The sequence below is a fragment of the Strix aluco genome, chromosome Z (genome assembly GCF_031877795.1).
Source record: "Strix aluco isolate bStrAlu1 chromosome Z, bStrAlu1.hap1, whole genome shotgun sequence".
Classification (NCBI taxonomy): domain Eukaryota; kingdom Metazoa; phylum Chordata; class Aves; order Strigiformes; family Strigidae; genus Strix; species Strix aluco.
Genome location: NC_133971.1, coordinates 34,235,188 through 34,258,460, shown reverse-complemented (window position 1 = coordinate 34,258,460; position 23,273 = coordinate 34,235,188). Strand labels below are relative to the sequence as shown.

Sequence of the window (23,273 nt, the reverse complement as noted above, 5' to 3'; positions counted from 1 at the left end):
AGCCATCTCTGCTTCTGACAAAGGAGCCGCAAAGAGCCGGTCCCAGAGCTAGCCCAGGCCCTGCAGCTGACAAAAGGCCTGAATGAGCATTCAGCCGCTCAAAATCCACTGTTAATTGCCACCTTTCCTTTGGTTTGGGACTGGCCACACTGCAGAATTCTAAGGGAAATGTGTACGATTTATAATCTTTTTCAGTATCATTAATCACCTCAAAAATACCCTGTTTGGCAGCAGTTGGCAGTGGATATTAAGAGACACAGGTAACTTCTGTCCCCCTAGCTCTAAAACTCCACGCTGCCATGTGGTAAACACCACTGTTTACCTGCCAAAACATCAAACCCTAATATTTTTCCTTTGTTCTCGAGCTCTGCCCTCCGGCAATTGCACCAACTTCGAGATGTTACCGGTAGATTGCCCATGTAATATTGCCCGGGGTACCCCCAGTGCCAATGCCTTCCACCAAAGATGATTCCTTCCTGAATTGTAAAATCGACCTGACTTATCCCGGGGTGGTTTAAACTCTCTATGAGGAGGCTGCTCACGGGGGAGTTTCTGACTGACTTGCTGAACCCTCCAGCTTCCATCTTCACCCCCACCCGAGTCAGTCCAGCCCGTTTCTCGCCCATAAGTAACCAGATCATGTAATATTTCTGCCCACGTTAACACGTGCACATGAAGGTTGGGGGGGTTTCGCTGGTTGCATTTAATAGCTCTTTGCACCCTTTCTCTGAGGGACTGGACATGTATCTTTAAAGCATCCGGGACCCTCTAATGAGAGGTCTAAGGTGGCTGGGATTCACTGGCATGGCAAGCGGTATTCCTCACCGCCCCCTCTCATCCATCGCCTGAATGCCAGCCGCCTTTTGTACTCCCTCCGCCAGCTCCGACAGTCCCTTTACTTTAATGGTAACAGGTTCTCCCTTCTCCTTCGGGTCCACACCCCCAGCCCAGTAAGCCACTCGAGATGTTATTGACTGGTTACCCACTGGTCCATCACTTAAAAACACTCTGGGACCCCAGAAACCTTCAGCCTCGTCATCACTCAACAGAATTTGATCCCCCCCCCATTAAAGAAACTCTTCAGAAATACTTGGTTTCAGTTTCACCCGGCCTACACGAATATTTAACCTGAAGTTCACTAAGCTCAGGTCCCATCCAGTGGATTATAGGGACAGTGGTTCGGGGGTTCCCACCTTGTGGACCCGTATGCCTTTCTGTTTTAATGAGAGGTCGCACATGTCTTTCCTCCAATTCCTCTATTTCTTCCGAGCCACTTTCATCAGACTCTCCCCAAATATCTCCATCCCACTCCTCAAGATCTACACTGGTAATTAACTTTCAAATCTGAGCAACACTAGGGGGCTTTTTTGCTTGTTCCAGCATAATTTCAATTTTTTTTTTCTAATGACCGCCTTCTCTTTTTTTCTCATAAGAATTCTGTCTTTAAATGATTGATTTCCAGCTGCTCCTCCTAAGGCATTTCTCTCCACTACTACAAAGTAATCCTGCGCCTGAATTAAGCAGGCACCTAATATGGCGCACATTTTTCCTTCACTTCCGCTTATCCACCAACTTCCCCGGCTTTGTTCCAACTTTCTCGCAACTTCCACTGGATGAAACCATCTCTCCTTCGCCCATTGTACATCTGGGGGAGAAGGGGCACAACTATATTTCTGTAATAACTCCTCTATCGACATCCTGCCAACTACGCCAATTTGTTATGAAGGCTCTCAAATAAACCACCAACCACCAAAAATAAAAAATTTATTATTAACACAATTAAATAGCTCTCCGTAAATTACAGGTTCGAATGTCTGTGAGAGGAGAACAGAACAACTTTCTAGGGTTTAACAGCAACCCAAAATGCAGAACAAAGCCCCACTCCCTAGGGTTTAATGGCAACCCAAAATGCTCTATCAGTCACCTGACAAGTGAGGACTCTCAACCTCGAGGAAGTTGTCAGGGAAGGACCCTGACCCAAGTCACCTCAAGGAGTTTCCTTTGGCAGTGTCCCAACCCAAGGGGAGAGTCCTCAATCTCAGCATGCTTCTCCAGGGGACAAGCTCCAAATGGCTCCCCCAGGGGACTCCATTTATACCCAGGCCGAATCTGACCTGTAGTCAGTAGCGGCTCCCATTGGCCAAAGGCCCCAGTTACTGTGAAGCCATGAGAACAAAGGCAGTCAGGAGCTGCTACGCTTCAGCAGCCAAGAAGCTCTGTTTTCATTGGGCAGATGCACCTGCCACAGTGATATAAGGGCCAGCATTTCTAATAAACAAGTTGAGTCTCTTTGGTGTCTTCCTTGGGGAACAAGGGTGCACAGGCACTCAGGTGTGGCAATGTAGATATCATTCCTCTTTATCCATACAGGGCTGCAAAGTTGGGACCTTAACTTTTAGACTGAGATTTTTTTTTGGGGTAGCAGAGTGCCCCCAAAAAGTGCTTAAGCAGAAGTATTTTAATTTCAGAACTGTATTTCAGTGGCAAACGTTATTTTCTGATAAAATGTAATAAGCTATTCTTGTCACATAAAGGCTTTATTTTATTTTATTAAAGGAAATTTAATTTTGCATAGTTCAGGAATCAGCAATCTGAGTTTCAGACCTAGGTATTTAATTTTTCCCCGCTTTGTGTGTGAAAACCAGATGTGTGGTCTTACCAGAATGCATTCTGTTTCACTTCTCACTCCACCTTGCCAGGAGCTCTTACATATCTGTAACAGTAGCCAGGATTTTGTGCTCAGCAGCAGCTGCTTGTAATATCTGTTAGATAATTACAGAGCTGAATCAGAATCCACCTGCCTAAAGTGTGGGAATGAATTCCTGATCAAGAAATAAAAGATAGATTGCAATTCCATTTTCCATGATTGTTAATAATCACTGCTATAGACATAATAGGGCAGATACTTTCTGGGGGAGGTGTAGATGGAGCAGAGGTGGAAAAAAAAAAAGAAAAAGGAGAAAAAAAAAAGGCAGCTTGCACTTTTAACTACATTAAGTATGCCTCTCGCATTCAGCATGAGACACTGACATTTGTTAACACCATTGTAAAAAGATGCTGCATCGTATGCTTCACATTCTAGATCTTCTCCAGCACCTGCTGATGATCAGGCCCTCTGTTATGTGTGAGTATTGGCGATTCAGAAACTTATTATGGCTCTGTGTTGCAACGTGTCTGTAATATCATTCCATGCTTTTATGACATCCATAGTAATGTCAGGGATATATCCAGATATAGGTACATATTCTCTCTGTTTGTGTGTGTGTGTGTGCATGCACATGTGGCTGCTCATGTGGATGTGTATATATAGATTTTTAAAAAAAGGTATGAGAGTGTGGGGGTGTGTGTGTATATGTGTGTATATATATGGCTTTAAACTTGAAGATTGGAGCATACTTCCTAAGACTGGAATGAAAACACCTGTATTCTAAAAAGTCATTGCTAATATTTTTAAATATGACAGCCACCCCAGACGTGCTCAGACCACGTGTGTGCGTGTATGCGCGCGTGTGTGTGCAGGGTTCACTGCTAGAATTGGCATGAGTACAATGTACTGATATCTGGATTAATCTCAGTGTCATATTTTCTGTGGCACTTACATTTTACTTTCTTCATGTATAAAAACGTTCAAGTTAGACCTTAAGTGTTAATGACAGTAATTTGTCCTGAACATTTTCCATTCTTTGTTATTTGGTTTGTTGGTGTTCAAGGTTTTGTGTGGCTGTTCAGTCAAGCATGTGATAAATGTTCCTCTGTACTGCATGCGGTGTTGTGTTTACAAGATATTTTCATATGTACACCCTTTGGGTGTTTCCATCGTCATTGCTTTCATTGCTAGTGCATATCTCTGTGGGGAGGAGGGTGGTTGTAGCTCTCAAGAAAGAAAAGCAGAACACTTTCTCCTTCAAGCTGTACAGCTGTGAGAGGAAATTATGAAACTCTGCGTATACTTTCCCTTGAAATTGTTGAACTCTAACTTCTTTTGCAGATACGAAATGCAACACGGTAGTAGAGCAGTCATTTACTTGTTTCCTGTTTTCTGTGTCTTCATCCCTATTTCCTGGCACTTGTTTCTCTTACTCTTTTCCCTGTGACCATATTAAGGCGATTATCATTCCCTTTTGTATATGTATTTGTATATTCAGATGCCTGGGTGGATTTTTATTTCCATTTTACAGCACAAGCGTCAACAGAGTTGACAAGAGGAGCCCAACACCCTTCTTGCTCTGGGCCCCTCATCATCCCAGTCACATGCTGAGCTGTTCAGGATGTTGCTGGATGTCTTCAGACCTCACTGTAACCTCCAATCAGTGAGCTACAGTAGCGATCCAGCAAGTGGTGGATCTGATTAACTGTGGGGTGTCTGCTGATGAAGTACTAAACAGGGAAAAAATACTTGGCAGATATAAATCCAAGGTCTTTAGTACACTCTGACCTTGCTGTGTGTTACAGAAGGCAGGAACAGGACAGACAGCCACCTAGCAAAGATGACTTTCTGGTATATGTATTTCCTAAATATTTACATATATATTTAAATATTTATAGTGAAGCTAGGTTTTTATATAACTTTTCATTTCAATAGTAATGTACAAAGGAGAGCGAGGAGGGCAGTCACATGAGTAATACAGTTCAGCTAATAAGAGCAACTAGGGAGACCTTTGCAGTTAACTGAACTTTGGAAATCATCAGCAAGGAACAAATGCAAAGTCCTACACAGAATATACCTTTTCATGCATTTGATCCATGTAATTTATTTTTATTTTCTATGCTATTTTTTGCAAAATGCAAGTAAGTGTTCAGGTTTGTATTTATGAAGTGCTTAAAATTAGGCAATTAGAACTGTAGTTAAGCACTAAAATAGAAATAATGTAATTTACCAAAGAGCTAAAATGTAACACCTCCCAGTGATGCTATCTAAATTTTATGCCATCAGTGGAAATCAATTAGGTAATTCTGTTGCTCAATTTTAGATGTATTTTTAAAAATGGCAGAATGAATCTCTTCTCGGTTCCTGTGCTGTGCACAGAAAGGGAAGCTTACCTACCTAAGAGATGTTTTGAAAGGTTTGTATTAGCATATAAGACTGTTTGAGGGCATCCTTTGAGCTGTACCTTTTGAATGTTCTATATAATGAAAAACAACAAGGTATCCCAGAAGTTGGAGAGCATATGGTTTGCCTCCCCCTTAACGGATCTGTAACACTGATGTTGCACAGAAGTATGAGACAAGGGCTACTACTGCCCTTGGATCTTGGGACCCTGCATAATTGTTTGCCTTGTGCTCCTTGCACAAAAGGTCTGGACAAGAGTTGAAAGTTGTTGGACACTCTATGATCAGTGATCACACTCCACATCCAGGCTGAATCTGGGCATATCTGTTTCCTTTTTAGGAGCCTGCCATTCTGCTTTCCATACTTTGAACACTAGCTTCCAGCTGCCGTTTAGCATAAAGGAGATTGTCCAAACCTTCTAGCGAGCAGAAATGCTGCTTGCAATTCTGGTTTCTGTACTGCAGCTGTCAAAATTTCAAGGGAAAACGCATTATTTCCTACATATTTTTCTAGAGTGAAAATTGATGAATTTGATTGGGATGAAACTGATGAATGTAACTGGATGAATGATACAATTTGTTGCATTGAAATGCAGCTTGCATATCTCACAGTTTTTGTAGAGGCAAGGTATTCTTAAGGGCTTACCTGGATGATGCTTCTGCAGCAGCATTTGCCCCGTGAGAGTTTTGTGACCATAATGCTAGCACTTTGCTATCATTTAATGCATTTGGAGTTGGAGGTGACTGAGAAGTAATAATGATTATTTTCATAAACTCTTTTCCCTCTTGCTTCTGTTGGTTTCACTGACAGGGCTTCGCAGAATAACTGCCTTGTGTCTGGTGTGTCTCCCGGTGCTGGAATACCCTCAGGAAAGACAGATTAGAGTCAGTGACCTTCTGTTGAGTGTTTGTTCCTTAGTGTATGTTAATTCCTCAGCACTTCAAAATGAAAATGCTTTATGTCAAGCACATAACACTTGTGTGTTTGAAAAAAGGCCAAAGCAGAAGAGGGAGGAGATTTAAGGAAGAGAGAAAGCTGGTGATAATATGTATGATTTAGAAATTTCCCTTAAAAGAACAGGAGAGTTCCTCTTGTTCAGCACCCTAGGCACCTTCTTAATGACCACCTTTTGCACTTTTCTAGATGTGGTAGATGTGAGAGAAAATAGAGAACATGTTTGGGCACAGACAAAGAAGACAAAGATGATTCTTATGAAAATTTTGGTAGAGTGTTTTTGACAGAGAGCATTAGTCATATGAAAGTCTGTTTGCTCTGCCTTCCGCTGCTTGCTGCATTCAGCAGAAAAATAATGAGGGGGGAATCAGTGGCAGTCAGGGAGTGACAGACAGGAGATGGCTTCAAGTAAGTGAGAGACTCAGAGCTGAAGGAGTCTCTCCTCAGCAGCTTACACATCCTTGTGAAGTGGTCAAGATTTTTTTTTTTCCCCTTGTGTGTTCTGTGGGGAAATATGTTCATATTTCTTTTAACCATGTGATGGGTGGGAAGACAGACAGGTTTTTGTGTGTTCTTTTTCCATTAACCTTACTTAACAGACTTGAATTTGATAGCTAAGTTGCTATCGAACAATTACAGGTTTTTAAGAAGACAAAGCATTGTTAAAAGAGGACCATCTAAGTAGTCCTGTTTAGATCATGGTGTTCTTTTGCCCGTAGAGGGAAGATTTTTGAGAAATATTCTTCATGCCTTAATCTTTTTTCCTTTTCTTTGTTTCCCCCTCCACAGTCTATTGGACCATTTCTGTTTCTGGCATTCAAACATGATTGGGTTACACCAGGGCTTCAGGAGTCTGCATGTCATTTGGCTGGTGAAACATGACTGTCTGAGTGTCCCAAGCTGGCTGGAAGTGCATGTGAAGGGGTGGAAGAAGGAACTGAGCAGGGAATTTCTCCCTGTGGCATAGGTGGTGTGCTGGAACACACCTTTATGTCCAAAACCTATTTTTCGTTGAAAACATAGAAACCTAACAGTTACATAACCAACTCAGAAAAGCATAAAACCTTCTTCTAGCCAATCTACAGAAGCATTTTCAGCCAGCATTTAGGATGGTAACGGTGCTTCACACCTCCAGGTCCTTCAGTGTTTGTCTTTGCACAAGGAATCTCTGTTTTGACTGAAGCTGGATTGTCTCTATTACACCATTTTCTCTGTTCAGGTGCCATTTATTTAAAATGGAGTGGCCAGCCATCAGAAAATTATGTGCTGTTCAGCTACCTAATTTGACCATGAATGTGTATTTGTTGCGAAGTCACAAAGGATTCATGTAACTCCTTATTCCCAACACACCAGCACTGTGGCTTTGAAGTCAATGACTATGTGAAGTAGTCTTGAGTGGCTTCCGCATATCCATTCCTCACACCCAGTGGAAGTAGGACCAGCAGTCTTCGTGCTACTTTAATCATGTCCTATTTTATTGCAGTATTACGTATGTGCCAGCAGAAAATTTAGATGAGTACAGTGCCAGTTTGGGACAACAGACAGAGGGAACTGTGCCACTTGAAATTTTTCCTTCACATACTGTCAGGTGAGTCTAAAGACGCTGTTTTCTCCCATAGGGCTCTCAGATGGAACACTTTCCATACACTTGGCACAGTTTAGGAAGGTATGTTTTATTTTAGAAGAGCTGAAAGATGGATGATTTTCTTCAGACCAGTAGCCATTACAATAAAGAGCTGTTCAGAATATAATTTTTGCTTTGGCTAGCAAATTTTTCTGACATTTTCACAGGGGTTTTTATAGGTGTTTGATGTACCCAAAAAGGAGATTGAATACTGCCTCATCCTAAACTTCTCTTAAATACCATGCAGTTTGATTTATGTATTACCACAAATGCTCAGCACATTCAACATGAGAATTTGTCATTGATGATCTTTCCAGAAGTTATATTGGAAAGAATGAATTATACTGTCATTTATCTTGAGTTTCAAAAGTTCATTACAGTTATAGGCCAAAATATTCAGTGACTGACAATTTTTGTTTTCTTGAAATGAATCTCCAAAATTTTTGAATGCTGCTGTTGTAATTTCTTCCATTTTGGAAACAATAAATAATTACCTTCAGCTTTGATTTCATTCTAGTACCAAAGTGCAGAATCTTTTATTCTGTGGTTGTCAGTTGATAGCAACTTAATTGCCGAGACAACTGGACAGGGAATCCAAAACACAGTATGTATTCTAACAGACATCTGAAAAAGAAGTTCATTACACGAACCCTGTGTACAGATTCTAATACTGGCAGGGTGATCTAATACATGAAATTTTGCAGTGAAATCTAGTGATTATGTGGATTCTTTAAAAATAAACTGCATGTTCTTGTTCATCAGCAGGGAACTCCCAGAGCTTCCAGAACGTGAAGAGGGGGAGGGAGAAGAAAGTGAACTTCAAAATGTAGCTTTCAGTAACTGGAACCATCCCAGAAAGTAAGTGCAGATCTAGTTGCACAGTATAAAATCTCATGTGAAATTGAAAAATTTTGAAACCTGTAATACATTTTAAGAGGAATAAGAAAACAGAATTGTTGCACTTACATATATTGTGCACTGCAGGAGTAATTAACTTTTGATTTTTACTGCCATTGGGTTAAATCCATGCAATCTAGCAGCTTCTTTATTGTGTTCATAATTTATTGGCTGACTGGGAGCCAGTAAGAAGGTTGAAGAGAAGGATTTGAAGTTTTGATTAGAATCTAAAATAAAGAAAACAGCAGTAGACACAGATTTTCTGAGCGGTTCAGTAGATAACTCCCACTGAAAGACAAAACTTTCCAAGGAGGAGTTATTTCTGAATGTTTTTAAGCCATTGTGCAAATCCAGGTGTCTTCAGTGTACAGCATTGTCATAATCACAACAGATTTTCATTTATTTTGGTCCTTGTTTTATCACAACAGGGTTGAACTCTGGAGAGAGCCTAGCAAGTCACTGGGGATCAGCATTGTTGGAGGACGAGGGATGGGGAGTCGGTTGAGTAATGGAGAAATGATGAGAGGGATCTTTATCAAGCACATCCTGGAAGACAGCCCAGCTGGCAAAAATGGAACACTGAAAACCGGAGATCGTATCGTGGAGGTACCAGCCGAGTGCCTTTTGCTTGCAATACCCCTGACATCTCAGGAGCTGCTGAGATGAATGTGTGGTCTTGGGCCAACAGCTGTGTAATTGCTTCAGCTGGCACCACTTGAGCCATACAGTGTGTAGTACCATCTGCTGGTGTTTGTGGGCAGACAGCTTTAAGTTGAATGTACAACCTAAAGCATAGATGACTGAATGTGTGAACAGGGGTCTACAAAGCCAACAGTTCTACCTGCCTGTTTTAAAGCCACCATGTGTAGGAAAAAACTTCAGTTTGGTGCAGCTAAAAGGTTTTACCTTTGCATGTTGGATAGCAACAGAAATGACCAGTGAATAGCAAGTCATGGAAATAAATGCTAACCTTATTTCCGTCTTAAATCTGAATCAGATCAGATCATTCTTGTGCATCTTGTGCAGGAATTAAGGGAGACATATTTTTTTTCCTGCTGACATGAAGAAAGATGGATTTGATACAGAAGTTGAGAGCATTGTGCCTGAGGAGAGGGTAGCCAGTGCTGTTGCAGAGAGGAATTTATCTATTTCTGTTCTGCTTAGCTAATCCTGTGCTCATGCAACCACTTCTTTCTCACTTAAAGATACTGAAGAATGAACATACTGAAACAAATGTGTCTTTCCTGTGATGATTATCAGTAATTCAGACATTACCCCGTCTCCAGTGTCAGGCCATTAGGAACTGCACTCCTCTTCACCCTGGTGGATGTCCTTAGCTGACTGTTCATCAGTAAGAACGTAACAAGCAGGGTGATAGAGATGGTAGTTCTTCCCCTGGATCAGACAGGGCTTGCTTTACATGGTGATACGTAAACTGCAGTTTACTGTCTGCTACAAGATCCATATAAAGGATCTTGAGATAATACTGTGATACAGGTAGCACTTCCTATAGCAGGATGGAAGAGTTTCCAGTGTATGGCAAGTTGGGAGGTAGAATTTTGCCTCATGGCCACAAAGTTAAAAAGCATTCTTTATGTCTGAATACCTAGATTTTTATGAATGCAGCAATTGTCTCTGATAGTGATGCTTGCAGAAGTTGGAGTGGGTGAGTGAAATTAAGTAACTAATGTTGTGTTAATATGACTGTTTCTGAATGGATTATTTCAGTTTCTCAAGTTGTGACGTATGTAGGCTTTTCTCTCTGCTAGTCCCTACAGTATTTCAGACATAGGGAGTTGAAGAGCCATAGTGGTGTTCAGTTCCTCATAGGTTTAGAATTTTCTCTCTCAGATTGTTCTTGTTCTCACTTTATTTACACTGGATGGTTAAGTTTAAGGTAGAGTTAGACAAAAAGGTAGGGGTAATCCTAATTATATAACTGTGTGTGCAAGAATTGCCACTAACAAATAACCTTTCTGTGTTAGCTTCTAGCTTTTATTATGGTCATTGTGAGAATGCTTTATTGATGCTAACTTCACCATAACACATGGTTTTTACCTGGATCACAAGACAAACCAATACACAGGAAGGCATGAAGAGCAATGAGGCAAAAACGTGTCCTTAGCCATCCTTTGTAAATGTTTTCTTCCAGAAGAGAGAAAGCTTTTCAGCTCTGACCTAAAAATTTAACTTTGGGCAAAGTGTCTAGTAGCTAAAATTGGTTTTATCTTGCTTTAAAAAAAAAAAAAAAAAAAAAAAGAAAAGAAAGGAAAAAAAGGACACTGTACTGACATAATAGCCCACAATGAAAGACCCTCCAGCACCTAAAAAGTTTCAGTTTGTATATCTCATAAAGTCCTGGGAGATAGGTTGTTCTGAGGTAGGTTTTGCAGGAAGCGATATTTGGAAAACGCTACCACTCTCTTCAGATTACCTTATGTCTTCTTATTATATCTCTTCTGTTACATTGCTTTGGGAAAATGCATGGAGCCTGTACCAAGAATGTTGAAAAACCTGTTTTTAAAACCATGAAGAATATTTATTTGATGTCCTTTCAGTGCTTTTGGAGATCTCAAACCTGTGTGTGAGGGACCTCAGGCCAAGTCAGTAGAAACCTTTCCATCAGCAACAGAGGTTTGGGCTTAGGTTTTAGTGAAAGTTCTCTAACCAAAATCCAAACCTGAATCATGATTCTTGTAGCTGCTTGCAATGTTAAGATGAGGCCTTCCAATTACAGGTGGATGGAATTGACCTCAGAGATGCCAGCCACGAACAAGCTGTGGAAGCCATACGGAAGGCAGGCAATCCTGTAGTCTTTATGGTACAGAGCATTATAAGCAGACCAAGGGTAAGCATAAAAAGTATGAAAAGAGATGTAAGACATAGTAATAGATGAAACAAATGTTCAAGGTGGTGGTGTTTGGGAATGGGATTTTTAATCCTGAAAGTTCCATCTCAGCTATTTTAGGAACAGATTTGATTTAAGTATTATTTCCATTTAGAATGAAATCGATTTGGATTTGGAATTACCCTCCAGCACGCCGTCCTCAAACTATTTTGAAAAGCCTCAAGAAAGATAATTTGTTGGGGGGCAGAGTAGGAGTCTAACTAAAACCAGCTCTTAGAGATTGACAGCATGTCTGAGGAGCGCATGCAGAAATACAGCACCTGTTAAAAAATTCATTGGACGTTAATGAAAGGACCTAGAAGTACACGGAAGTTTTCTGTCACTAAGCTGCATGGACATTGCAGACAAAAGCTACTGAGCTTTAATATAGGTTGCTTGCATTACTAGAAACTAAACTTCCTCATTGTAGAGTCTGTGTAAGCTGCGTGTTTATTTACTAGTTGTCTTATAACTCTTGTTCCCCAGCCAGAGTCTCTTTATAGCCCTTCTTCAGCTTCTGCTCCCTGTGGGCAGAAAACTACTAATCCATTTTATCGTCAGTCATCTAAGGTAAAGTTGCATGAAAAAGCTCTATTGATTGTTGGTTATTGATACCTACTGAAGTGAGGCTTTTGCATTTCCTGTGATGTGAACAGAATTGCCACTGCTGTATGTTTAGGCCAGTTTGGGATGGGAATGCTTCCATTACTTTATCACAACTTACTTTTATTTAGAGAATGCTCCTTTACTATTTTTAATTGTAGTTCTTTGTTCTCTCTATTTTCCATTTATTAAGATTGTTGGTTATTTCTTGACTGTTTATTAACCCTTGTTTCTCTGTAAGCAGAAACATTGCAAATGCTTTTACTGTACATATGCGTTGCATTGTGATCTATGTAAATGGCATTCTATATATTGTCTTCATCTTTTGAAACTTGCATCTGTACTTTATAGTAAGATCTTATAAGGGAATTTGCTGCCTTCATTCATGTGCAGTCACCCAGATAGCTAGCTGCCTGCACACAGTAATTATATCTAATATGGTACAGCTATGTATTTAGCAAGGCAGTGAGTTTCAAGTGACATGTTGCTTATGAGTCAGTTTCTTCCCCTTTGTTTTCTTCATTCAGGCTACTGTAGTAGTTAGAGATCCTAACTGTACTCCAGAATAACACAGATAATGCAAATGGACTGTGAAAAGCTAGTTGATAGTTTTGCTAGCAAGCAGTTATCCATCAGATCTGTGTTTCATACTGATACTGGTCTGAGTAAGAATTATTCTATCACCATGGTTATGGTCCCACATAATTTGTAGAGTAACAGCACTGAAATGCTAGCTAGTTTCTGATACCATAGCATTCTGGACACATTAATAAAATGTTGAACACAAGTTAGTTGAAAAAAGAAAAAAAAAAAAAGTAAAAATAAATGCTGTTATTTTAGGGTTTGTTTTGAAAAAATAACAGTAAAAGGAAAAATACCCTTTGTCTTAGCATTTGCTTTTCTTGCCCTAGACTGTGAGAAAACATGCTAACACTAACTGTTTAGGCAAAATCAAATGCTCCATATTTTATCATGGTAGTCATCCATATTAATACAATGCTGTTGCATGGATTAGAATTTGAGCTAGCAGTAGTATTTTAGGTGCTATGCTGTCATGACAAAATACAAAAGGCAAGATTTTGAATTACTGTGGCTGACACTTTGTTTTCTCTTTTACTAGGGTTTCACTGTTTATATACAAAATGTTTGTGATGCTTATTTTAGTTGCTTAAAATTTCATCAAGATACAATTTAAAATTTTATGCAGATGACAAATGTAATGGTTAAAGTGTAATAGGATCTTACACTGGCAAATTACTTTTCCCAGACTTCTCTTTACAAAAGACAAAATCCAATGGGAATCACATGTGTAAACAGAAAATCTTGTTGCACTGTAGGGAAACTGCCTGTTGACTTTGAGTGACTTGCCAGTGAAGAAACCTTGTTCATGTACAGCTCTACTTTCTCATTGCTGAAGATACTGTAGGACCAAGACATAGATTGTCTTATCAAATTGCATTACTTTTTGTTTTGCAAAATGTTTGAGAATACATGTTTAGGGATGCATTTGCTATTTTCAGGAGCATTTAAAAAAGCAAATGCTTTAAGAAAATTTTTAAGTAGCACCATATATCTGGATTGAATTACTGTGATATAAATGTATCAGTTGATGCTGCAAACCTTTCACATTCCTTTCCACTTAGTATAATTCTTATTTTCGAGCAGTGTTGAACTTACAGCCCTCAGACATTTAGGCAATTGCCTGGATACACCTAGTGTAGAAATTACTTTTAAGTATATATTGAACAGTATTTCCAACATGCTATGCAAAATCAGACCTGTTCCCTCTTTATTAAACAGATTCTGATCTCAAAATAGAGTGCAATACAAAAACTGCATAGGGACTATAAATGGTCAAATGATAACCTTTTAATTTTGTCTAAATATGAAAACTCTTTTTGTGTTAATAATAAGGAAGTACCTTGTATTGTTAAAGGTGGATACCAGAGAATTTAGTTTAATTAAAGTATAAATTCAGAAAATTATAGATGCATGCACACACACACAAAGTGATCTGTAAAAGTTATTATTAGATATGAAGTCTGTTTAGAGATGCCTAATATTACTAAACCTTCTCTTTTGCAAAATACACAGTGTGTTACCACAAGTAAATCAAATTATGAGAACTAATATGTGGTTTTCAAAATAAAATTAAACATATTGCATTATTACAAGGAATTGTGTTTTTTCTAATCCAAAAATCCACAATTTTATAATTAACTAATGTGTAAGAGTATCCCGTATGCTGAGATGCTTGAACAAAATTGTACAAATATCACAGCAAGTAAATTTTCTGTTGGTCACACTGCTGATTTCTGGACTTTATGCACTTTGTGGGCTAGAACAGGTATGAGGATTGGTGCCTTTCCCCTCTCTCTGCTAAACATGGCTGATACAGACACAGGGCAAAATACAGTTTTGTTTACGTTCACATCTCTGTAGCACAGTGCAGGAAGCAGACCTTGTTTGGTTAGCACAAACTGCTAAATAAATATGTTTTGTTCCATGAGTCATAAAGGGTTCATTTAAAAATGTTTTTGCTTAGTTTCTACTATGTTTTCCTTTTAGAACCCTTCCCTGCCTTTCACGCAGAGCAGTCTTTTCTGTAGGCCAGCTGTCTTCAGCAGCACTAACCCGTTTGCTGATTCTTCTCAGTTCAGCACTAACAAGGTTGGATGATGACACACTATCTGCTTTTGACTCACCAAACATTATATGCGTGCTTCTTTGCCATTAGTGTCTCTCTGCATTTAAATTCTTTTATACCAGTTTGGATAAAATATTGTGCTGATGAGAGTGGAAATTCTGTTCAGTGAATTAGAAAGACACAGACATGTATGCACATAGAAGAGTTCTGAAGAAGTTAAAAAATGCTAGCTCCATTAATAATAACCACTAAATCTGGTCTAATCAGAGCTACCAAAGGAGTAGGTTCTCAATTACAAAATCAGTGACTGTGGTGTATGTTAAAATACCAATCAGAGTGTAACTCTCTCATCAGTGTGAGGTGTTTTGCTTCTGTATACTTAATTTTCTTTTTATGTGGTTAGGACTTTCCAGCTTTGATATATCTTCTTTCTTTTTGCATGAAAAAAAAAAAATTGGCGGCTTTTGTTTCATGATGCTGAAAATATTTTCCGTCTGCTTCTTGAAAATTCTTTCAATGCACCATGAACAGGATGCTGACATCTTTGGAAATATTAAAAAATTAGATTCCTTTTTTTGTGGTTAGTGCTTACTGCATGTTACTCATATTGGGAACAGAGTTAACTTCTAACACAGTAATAAATAAAGGCTTAATTCTTATGTGCATGCATTTCTGATTTAATAATTTCTAGGTGATTATACATCTTGGGAGTGATTGTGCCCTTTGTCTATTTTCCCATGTTGTCAAATATATCAAATGTACAATGAACATATATGATATGTGGTGTATAATTACATGTGTGTTTTTGAAATCTGTCTGTGTTTGTTACAGTTCTGAGGGAGAGGGAGTAGAAGTGTAACATAAATGATGGCTTGTATTTTCTATATTTTCAAAAGCATTTCTGAAGAAAATAGCACGTATTTTTAGAGAAACGCTAATGTTTTTGCAGTTTCTGCATAATTCCTTTTTTTAACACTGAGATAAGAATGGCCTTTTGTCATCTCTGCTTCTGCTGAACTAAGGTTCATGTACAGTAAGAAACGTTGCTGAATCAGGTCCTTAATAACCCTCTAAATACTTCTGTTCATTTATAAATGGAGTTAATGAAGTTGCTGCAGTTAGTAAAATGAATCTGTAATTGAAAATGAGTTATTCATTAGTAATGCTGTGTATTGCCAAAGGCGCTGTAACATGTGGATTGCTGTTTTCTATTACTGTAGGAGGTATCGAATCCAATTAGGGTTACCTTCCGTTGTTCCCCAACTAACCCTTTTGCTCCCACACCATTCAAGGTTTGTCTTGATTCTAGTGAGTGGGTCCTACCATACGTGTGCTGTATGTTTGTACATGGCCTGTGATACCTTCTGGAGTACTGCTTCTTCCTTCACGTGTGCTTTCTTTGTTGAAAGTGATACTGCTCCAGAGTTGTTGCCATTTTTAATATTTGCTTGGCTGTGATCGGAGTGACGCTGGTAGCCATATGGGTTCATTCACTGTCTGATGCTTTGCATTTTAAATGAAATACTGTGTCATGGCACACTGAAGGTATTTCATAAGTTAAAAGCATTTTAGGTTTTTTTGTGTGTGGCCCGATTCAGGGAGCAAAAGTCTTATGTGTGTGTAAACTGCGGGGGCCAGCTTCTGCTGCTGGTGGTGAATGCGTGGCAGGCTGAGTTCTGGAGGCAGGACGTGGTCCCCTCCGCCCAAATGGCATTGTAACACCCTTTTTACCCTTCTCACAAAGGAGCCTAGCTTTTACTTTCATTTCAGCATTTCCTTAAACATCGGACATGTTCAGATTTATGTATGTGTAACAGGTACAGACAGAAGCATTTTTTTGTCAATCAGATTATGACAGCTGCAGTTCATAAGTGCTAATCTGTCAGGATGTAACGTACATCCATACCTTATAGATCTTCCAGAGGTCCTTGACAGCAATTTTCTTTGGGGTTTTCTTTTTGGTCATGTTTTCTTTAATTTGCAAAGTTCTTGGACACTGTAATTTACCAACAGTGCCACTAAAGTGGTATGTTAATTTTGGTTTTAAAACACAGAGACTACTATAAGGTCTGCTGATCTGGTCTGCTTTCACAGAAAAATTTCCTAATTTTTTCAGTATGTTATGTAGCTTTCTAGTTAAAACTCTAGGAAGCACTCTGAAAAATCAGTGTTTCTAGAACCCACTCTCCCCTTCACCCCTCCTTGAGGTAGAGGTCTGTCCCCAGCTTTTCTCCATGGTGAGGACATGAATTTTTGATTATGAAAAATCACTTTAAGTGTTATTAAGTAGTGTTTGCACCCTGCTCTGAATCTGGCAGGTAACAGTGTCTTTGCTAGAATTTTGCTGCTTCAGTTGAAGTTTGTCTGCCCTGTAACTCTTAGCAAGTTTTAGAGTATAATTTGCATAAACTGTAAATAATTCCTCTATGAGGTTTAGTGATGCAAGGTTTCATTTCAGCAGGATGGCATTGTCTTAGCTTTGAAGCACAGATCACTGTGACTGATCGTGACTGATATAATGATACAAAAAATCATGTAACATTTATATGCATTATAAAAATGATTGGCTTGGGTGCCATATTAAAACATCCCCACACTTTTGACATTTAATGACTTCCTACTTAAGCTCCTAAAAGAAGTTCCTGAATGAAAGGAGAATCTTTTCCAAGCAGAAACAGAATAAGGGAACTGAAACAGGGCATTCGCTTTCTTTAAATCTTTGGAGTATACAGACAGTGAAGGTAACTCATTTCCCCTGAGAGAGGGGACCTTCCTTAAATCTCAGTATGACTAAATTGGAAACTCTAGTTTTTTCAACACCTTCAATTTAAAGCAGATTGAAGTCTTCCAAGGTGTATGTTGTTATCCATTTCACTATTCCTTCTGATGAAGAAATTGTCTTAGTGGTTTGGGCACCCAGAGACACCATCTGACATGGTGTTCAAACTTTTGCTAATGGAGTTAATCAAAGCTGAAATGATGAGAACAGGGCTATGAAGCTAGGGCAACACCTGAAAATCCTAGTGTTGGAAAAATATTTGGTTTTCATCTAAAGTTTTTTTTGTTTACATCAACAGCTGATGTGCCAAATATCAGTCTCTTGGGCATACCTAAACTTCAGAATGATGATATTCAGACAGGAGTTTCTTGCCTACATGTTTATTCTTAACAAGCCAAAATTATATAAAATTCAAACACTTAGACAAATCCCAGATCAGAGTCCATATTCCTCAGGGAAGCTGACTTGAATGGAGGCTTGTCAGATTGTAGATTTGGGCGTTTAGTCATTATATTTCAGTAGTTGTGCATTTATACTTTTTAACTTTTTGTGAATATGAATAGACCACATACATCAAGACCAAGAGTATTTGTCTCCTTTGTGATTTAATCTGTATCCTTTATTTTATCTCCCCTATGCAGTTTATAAGAAACCAGTAAATAAGTCTGAAAAAGTCCAGTTACTGTGGATTTCTTCAGTTATTGTCTGTTTCATTTTGTTTTTAAATTGTCCTTTCAGTTAATATGCCAGTTATTTTCTTTTTTCTGGAGGCATTTTTGAAAGCACCAAGTTCTTTGTTTCCTTTCCCTTTCCTTCTTTTTGGCTTCCAAAGCATATGATAGGAAGAATTTATGTGCAGTGGCTTTTAAAAATAAAATGAAGCAGAAATCTTTACAAATATGGCATTAAAAAAAATCACTTGAGTTTTTGTAAGAGACTTTTTTCTGAAATGTAAAATGGCACATAAAACTTTACTGAATTGGGCTTTTATTGTGAGTTTTGTTTGCTTCTGAATACATTTTGGAGTGATGTTACTCTTACCTTGCCTGGTGTTTGTATCTTTGATCTCTTGCAGCCTTTCTGTGCCGTGTTACTAATTTAGAATTCCAGCTGCTTGGTATTTAAACTTCAAAGCCATAGTCATTGGCATTTTGACATTTTTATATACTAGTTTGCCCTACACAGAGTCTGCATCTGCTTAGCCACTGCATTTTTCTTATTTTCCACAGGCATTCAGTCAATCCAGTTTAGAGCCAGAAAAGACTTCGCTTTGTAGCTTGCCTCTGCCCCCTCCTTCAGCATTTTCAGGAATGAGCTGTGATGTTGCACAGTCATCTTCTATCAGAGTCCTAGAGGATATGGAAAAGGAGGATGAGTTCGGTTACAGTTGGAGTAAGTTTGTCCTTTGTGATAATGTTTGAAATATTCAGTGTGGAAATATCACTGTAGCAGGGGATACAGGGGATCCAGTTTGAACTACTTAATTCTCGTGTACTTTGTGGTTTGGGTGTCAAGTGTTGCTGACAGCTTTCAGTGGTGCTTGTGCAAATGCATATGGTGAAATATAAAACTAATTTGTTCTTCTTCATTGCACTCCAGTCTCTGTTTTCCTCCATGGTCCAAATTCCCTACGTAGGACTACTGGAAGAACTTCAGTGTGCTCTAGGTAGCTGATGGCAGTGATTGATGTGATAGCTTCTGTTATCCAAAGGTGTTACAGGAGGGAAGATTATTGCCTTTATGTGTGAAAAGTCTTTTTTTGAGAGAAGTTTTAATGTTTTCTGAAATTAGAAGGAAAGCAAGTAACTGGAAATGTTGTTATAAATCACTTAAGGCTTAGCTCGAAAGAAAGTGTGCTGTACACTTAAAATATTCTCATCCAATTTGGGATTCTTCTGTCAGATACTGCCCACTGGACACTGATCTTGACTTTCTAGGTGACTTGAGAAACTTTCTAATGTAAATCCAACCTTTGCTGCCCACACTTCTACGTTTAGAAAAGATCGTGCAGCGCTATGGAAATCTACCAGGGGAGCTACACATGATTGAGCTGGAAAAAGGAAGGACAGGACTGGGACTTAGTCTTGCTGGTAACAAAGACCGATCCAGGATGAGTGTCTTTATAGTGGGAATTGATCCAAATGGAGCAGCTGGCAGAGATGGCAGGTTACAGATTGCAGATGAGTTATTAGAGGTGAGTTTTTGCAATTTATACTGAAACCCAAACATACTGACTGAAAACGCACTAAAATATTAGATTCTTGCTGCAATGTAGATGTTCTTCAGTGGACTTTCAAGTCCCCAAGTTGTCCAGGTTGACATCACTATGCTACTACATTTTTATTCTGGTGTATGCCAAATAGTTGCATATTTTGGATTTTTTGCAATATTTGGATTTTTTTCTTCTGGTTATAGTAGTGCTAAGTAAAGGGGTGTGTGTGTATTTAAAAATCGATAAAAATGGTGGATGACAGCAGTTTCTGGGTTATGGAGATGTATGGAAGTGCAGTGCGTTGCAGACCATGGAAGATATTGAAGTCCTTTAGTCTGTCCATCTGTGGAGTGCTACAGAGTTTCTAATTACTTGTCTACTTGAAGTGTGATAATACCAGAATATTTTTATGTTGTGTAACATATGAAATGGAAATGAAATTGGGGAAAAAGGAACGGATCCATTTGTATTATGGACTTCTATCTCATGACACATTCAGGCTGTTTTCTAGTGGCTTTGTGGAGGGACCTGACCACTGAATGTGCAGCTAACATTCCCTGTGTATGTGAGCATAAGCTGTATTTTATATTATCACAGTTCACTTGACAATACTTGCATATGTATTCTCTGCTATAGGTTTTTCCATTCTTTCTGATAGCATTAGGCAACATCACCCTCACAGAAATGCTTTGTGTAACTTCAAAACCATATGTGGAGGTGTTTGAGGAGACACTGGGGAGGTGGTACAGGGAGGGAATGGTGACACTGAACAAACCTTGAAGGAGACACTGAGAGAGTAAACAACGCAGGTTGGCAGTTGTAGACTAGGAGAGAAGCTAACGGAATTTGTGGTACTGTGGACCTAGTCTCATGGAGCGACCTGTTAGTTGCAGAGTCCAATGTTAAATGCTACACGGTTCTCTTGAATGAGTTAAAAACATCTGTTTTAAAACCTGGGTATTAGAGATGCTGAGTATCCTCAGAATACATTGAGACGCATCTGTCTGAGTCTGCTTGCACGTGATTTCTTGCTTACTGTCCATGCTGTAAACTTGCAAACTAGTGCTAAGAGATTGTCCCAACCTCTTCTGAGAGGAGACATCTGAGCTTACTCCTTATATTCCCAAGTAGCTGTCTATCAACTGTGGCAGGCCATGGCCCTTTCCCCAGCTGGCAGCCTGACCTTGGTTCTTCACAAGCTGATGGCAAACACTGGAAGCAGTGCTGCATCTGCATTGTCACCTCCAGTGTAAATGACAGGGCTCAGTATCCCTGTGACCATGCCTAGTGGACACAGTGAGAGCTGAGGGGTTGCTGTAATGCTCAGCCCTCAGTTGAGTATGTTGTATCTGTTGCTCACTGTTTGCTGCTTCTCTGCATCTATTAGTACTACATCGGCGTGTGTTGCATTATTGCCCTTTGTGTAGGTCCAAGCTGTCCTCTTCCAATCATTTCCCCTTTCTTAGAGTGGAATTCTGCACTGTAGTTTTCCATTTCCAAGAACAAATGCAACTAATAAAATGTGAGTGAATAATGGCCTTACTCTGCAAATTGACAGTGATACCTCCAATCATATCTGAATCAGGAGTTTCAAGGGGTTTCAGTGAGTCTGCTCTGCCAAATGAAGATAATGACTGTGAGGTCAAATCTTCAGATTTTAAATGCACCAGTGTTCAGACTCCTGTGGATAAAATGCCTGGTGCAGAGCTGCGATTCGATAAATAGTAATCTCATTGCTGAGTATAAGTGATTTATTTGTTATGGTTAAAATTTCCCATGGCCTTGCTTTATCACCACATTGGTCATGAGGTGAACAATGGCAAGTGGAAATAGATGATGTGCCAAGTCAACGCAGTATAACTCAGAGAATGACATTTTTAGCACTGCGACAGTGTTAGTCTGAAATCAAACTAATTTTTTACTGGAAGAAGGAAGTGAAAGCAGGGCACAGCATTCTCTGTTACACAATTGCTGCTTTAGCCAGTGATGTGGGATAATGGATATTTTTAAGGCTTAAAAATTAAAGTATAAGCAAATTAAAGTATTTTGAGAAATAATTGCTACCTTCTTTTATATAGATAAATGGGCAAATACTCTATGGAAGGACTCACCAGAATGCTTCCTCAATAATCAAATGTGCACCATCGAAAGTAAAAATAATCTTTATCAGGTAAGTTCTGTTTAAAGGTTTGACTAAAAAGGTTTATTTCTAATATGCTCAAGTTTTTCACAGAGTGGTTCTGTTTTAGTTTTGGTAAGGTTGTTAAATATGTCTTGAGTTTTATGTTTCTGTATTTGAGTTGTGAGTTCCAAAAATAAAGTAAAAGACTAGACTTAAACTTGTTCTAAGAAATATGGTGCTGTATTACTACATGCTTACTACATTCTTTAACTGAATCTATTGTAGAAATAAAGATGCAGTAAATCAGATGGCTGTTTGCCCTGCAAAGTCAGTAGAGGCTTCACAGTGTACTTCAGGGACACTTCAACATCAAGAGGTAAAGTAAATTTTTGTTTTTCTCATTTGACTGAGATACTAACATTGTTCTGGATAGAGGAGTGCCCTGTCTGCTTAGCAAATACTACAAAAGAAAAAGAAATGCAAGGGGAAAACAAATGAGATTTTAGTAAAGCTGCTAAATTTAGTACAGCTGTGCTCAATACTGTTTTATTTTATGTTCGTCTGAACTATGAAGTAAATCTAATATTCCCATGGATAGGGTTATAGCAGTTTAAATGAAGCCAGAAAATTATCAGACCCACTTTAAATCTTTGTGCACTACTTTATTTTAATGCAAAATGTTGAATATAGTTACTCACAGTTATGTTGTCATTTTCTATTAGATTGATACCAGTGCTGCAAACTCCAGTGCTTGTTCTGACTTCAGTTCATGTAAAAACATTCAGTATGTGGAACTCCCTAAGGTATGTGCTGAAAATTAAATACACATCAGCCACGTTTGTATTCACTAGCTTGCTTTTTGTAATGGAATCCCTCTTAGGCAAACAAACTTGCTTACTTACTGAAAGTCAGAATAGAGATTTCTAGAGGTCTTTTCTTCCTGTTTGTGACTGGACCTCAAAGTTTTCCTGACATAATGACTGTCTTGCCACCTCATGAGTCTCTTTAGCTTCACAAAAATTTGCCAATTGCTCTGTGTCTCTGGAAGAAGTCACCTCTTGTCCTATTTGCAAAGCTTTTGGTAAACAGCTGCTGGTGGTGGCTCAGCTAAAATCATTGCCTTAGTTGTTCAAACTAACTGAATTAGCAGACTATAAGCACCAAATTGCCCCAAACAACATACCTATTTAGTGGAAATTGTGCAGCTGGGAGAAAATGGCTAGGTGTTCTGTAACTATGAAGCTTCTAAATGTTAGGGTGGAAAAATTGCTGCTCCTGCTTATTGACATGGAGAAGACAGTTTCATTCAGTGGACAAATGGATAGATGCTTGCAGACTGTCAGTGTTTCTCCTTGGAAGGTATCTATCCTTCCATTATTAACCAGCGGAATATCTTACATTTGATGGTATCTGGATAACTTAATTCTAGGTGAAAGCATTAGGGAAATTTCACTCTGCCACAAACATCTACTAATTTCACAGGAAGAGCATATATTTT

At 38.9% G+C, this 23,273-nt stretch overlaps 1 protein-coding gene across 21 annotated transcripts in view; it reads left to right on the top strand.

Annotated features, from left to right (window-relative positions):
• MPDZ (multiple PDZ domain crumbs cell polarity complex component) overlaps positions 1-23,273 on the top strand; it is a 97,095-nt gene that overhangs the window by 55,932 nt on the left and 17,890 nt on the right. For 13 of the 21 annotated variants that reach the window (XM_074811825.1, XM_074811824.1, XM_074811838.1 and 10 more), the window contains 13 exons: positions 3,083-3,124; positions 7,488-7,592; positions 8,391-8,486; positions 8,954-9,131; positions 11,263-11,373; positions 11,899-11,982; positions 14,584-14,685; positions 15,883-15,954; positions 18,671-18,833; positions 19,439-19,635; positions 21,732-21,823; positions 22,061-22,151; positions 22,498-22,578. In XM_074811825.1, coding sequence (XP_074667926.1) covers positions 3,083-3,124; positions 7,488-7,592; positions 8,391-8,486; positions 8,954-9,131; positions 11,263-11,373; positions 11,899-11,982; positions 14,584-14,685; positions 15,883-15,954; positions 18,671-18,833; positions 19,439-19,635; positions 21,732-21,823; positions 22,061-22,151; positions 22,498-22,578 — 1,414 coding nt within the window. The remainder of the gene's footprint in view (positions 1-3,082; positions 3,125-7,487; positions 7,593-8,390; positions 8,487-8,953; positions 9,132-11,262; positions 11,374-11,898; positions 11,983-14,583; positions 14,686-15,882; positions 15,955-18,670; positions 18,834-19,438; positions 19,636-21,731; positions 21,824-22,060; positions 22,152-22,497; positions 22,579-23,273) is intronic. The other 8 variants (XM_074811829.1, XM_074811832.1, XM_074811831.1 and 5 more) reach the window with 8 other exon arrangements.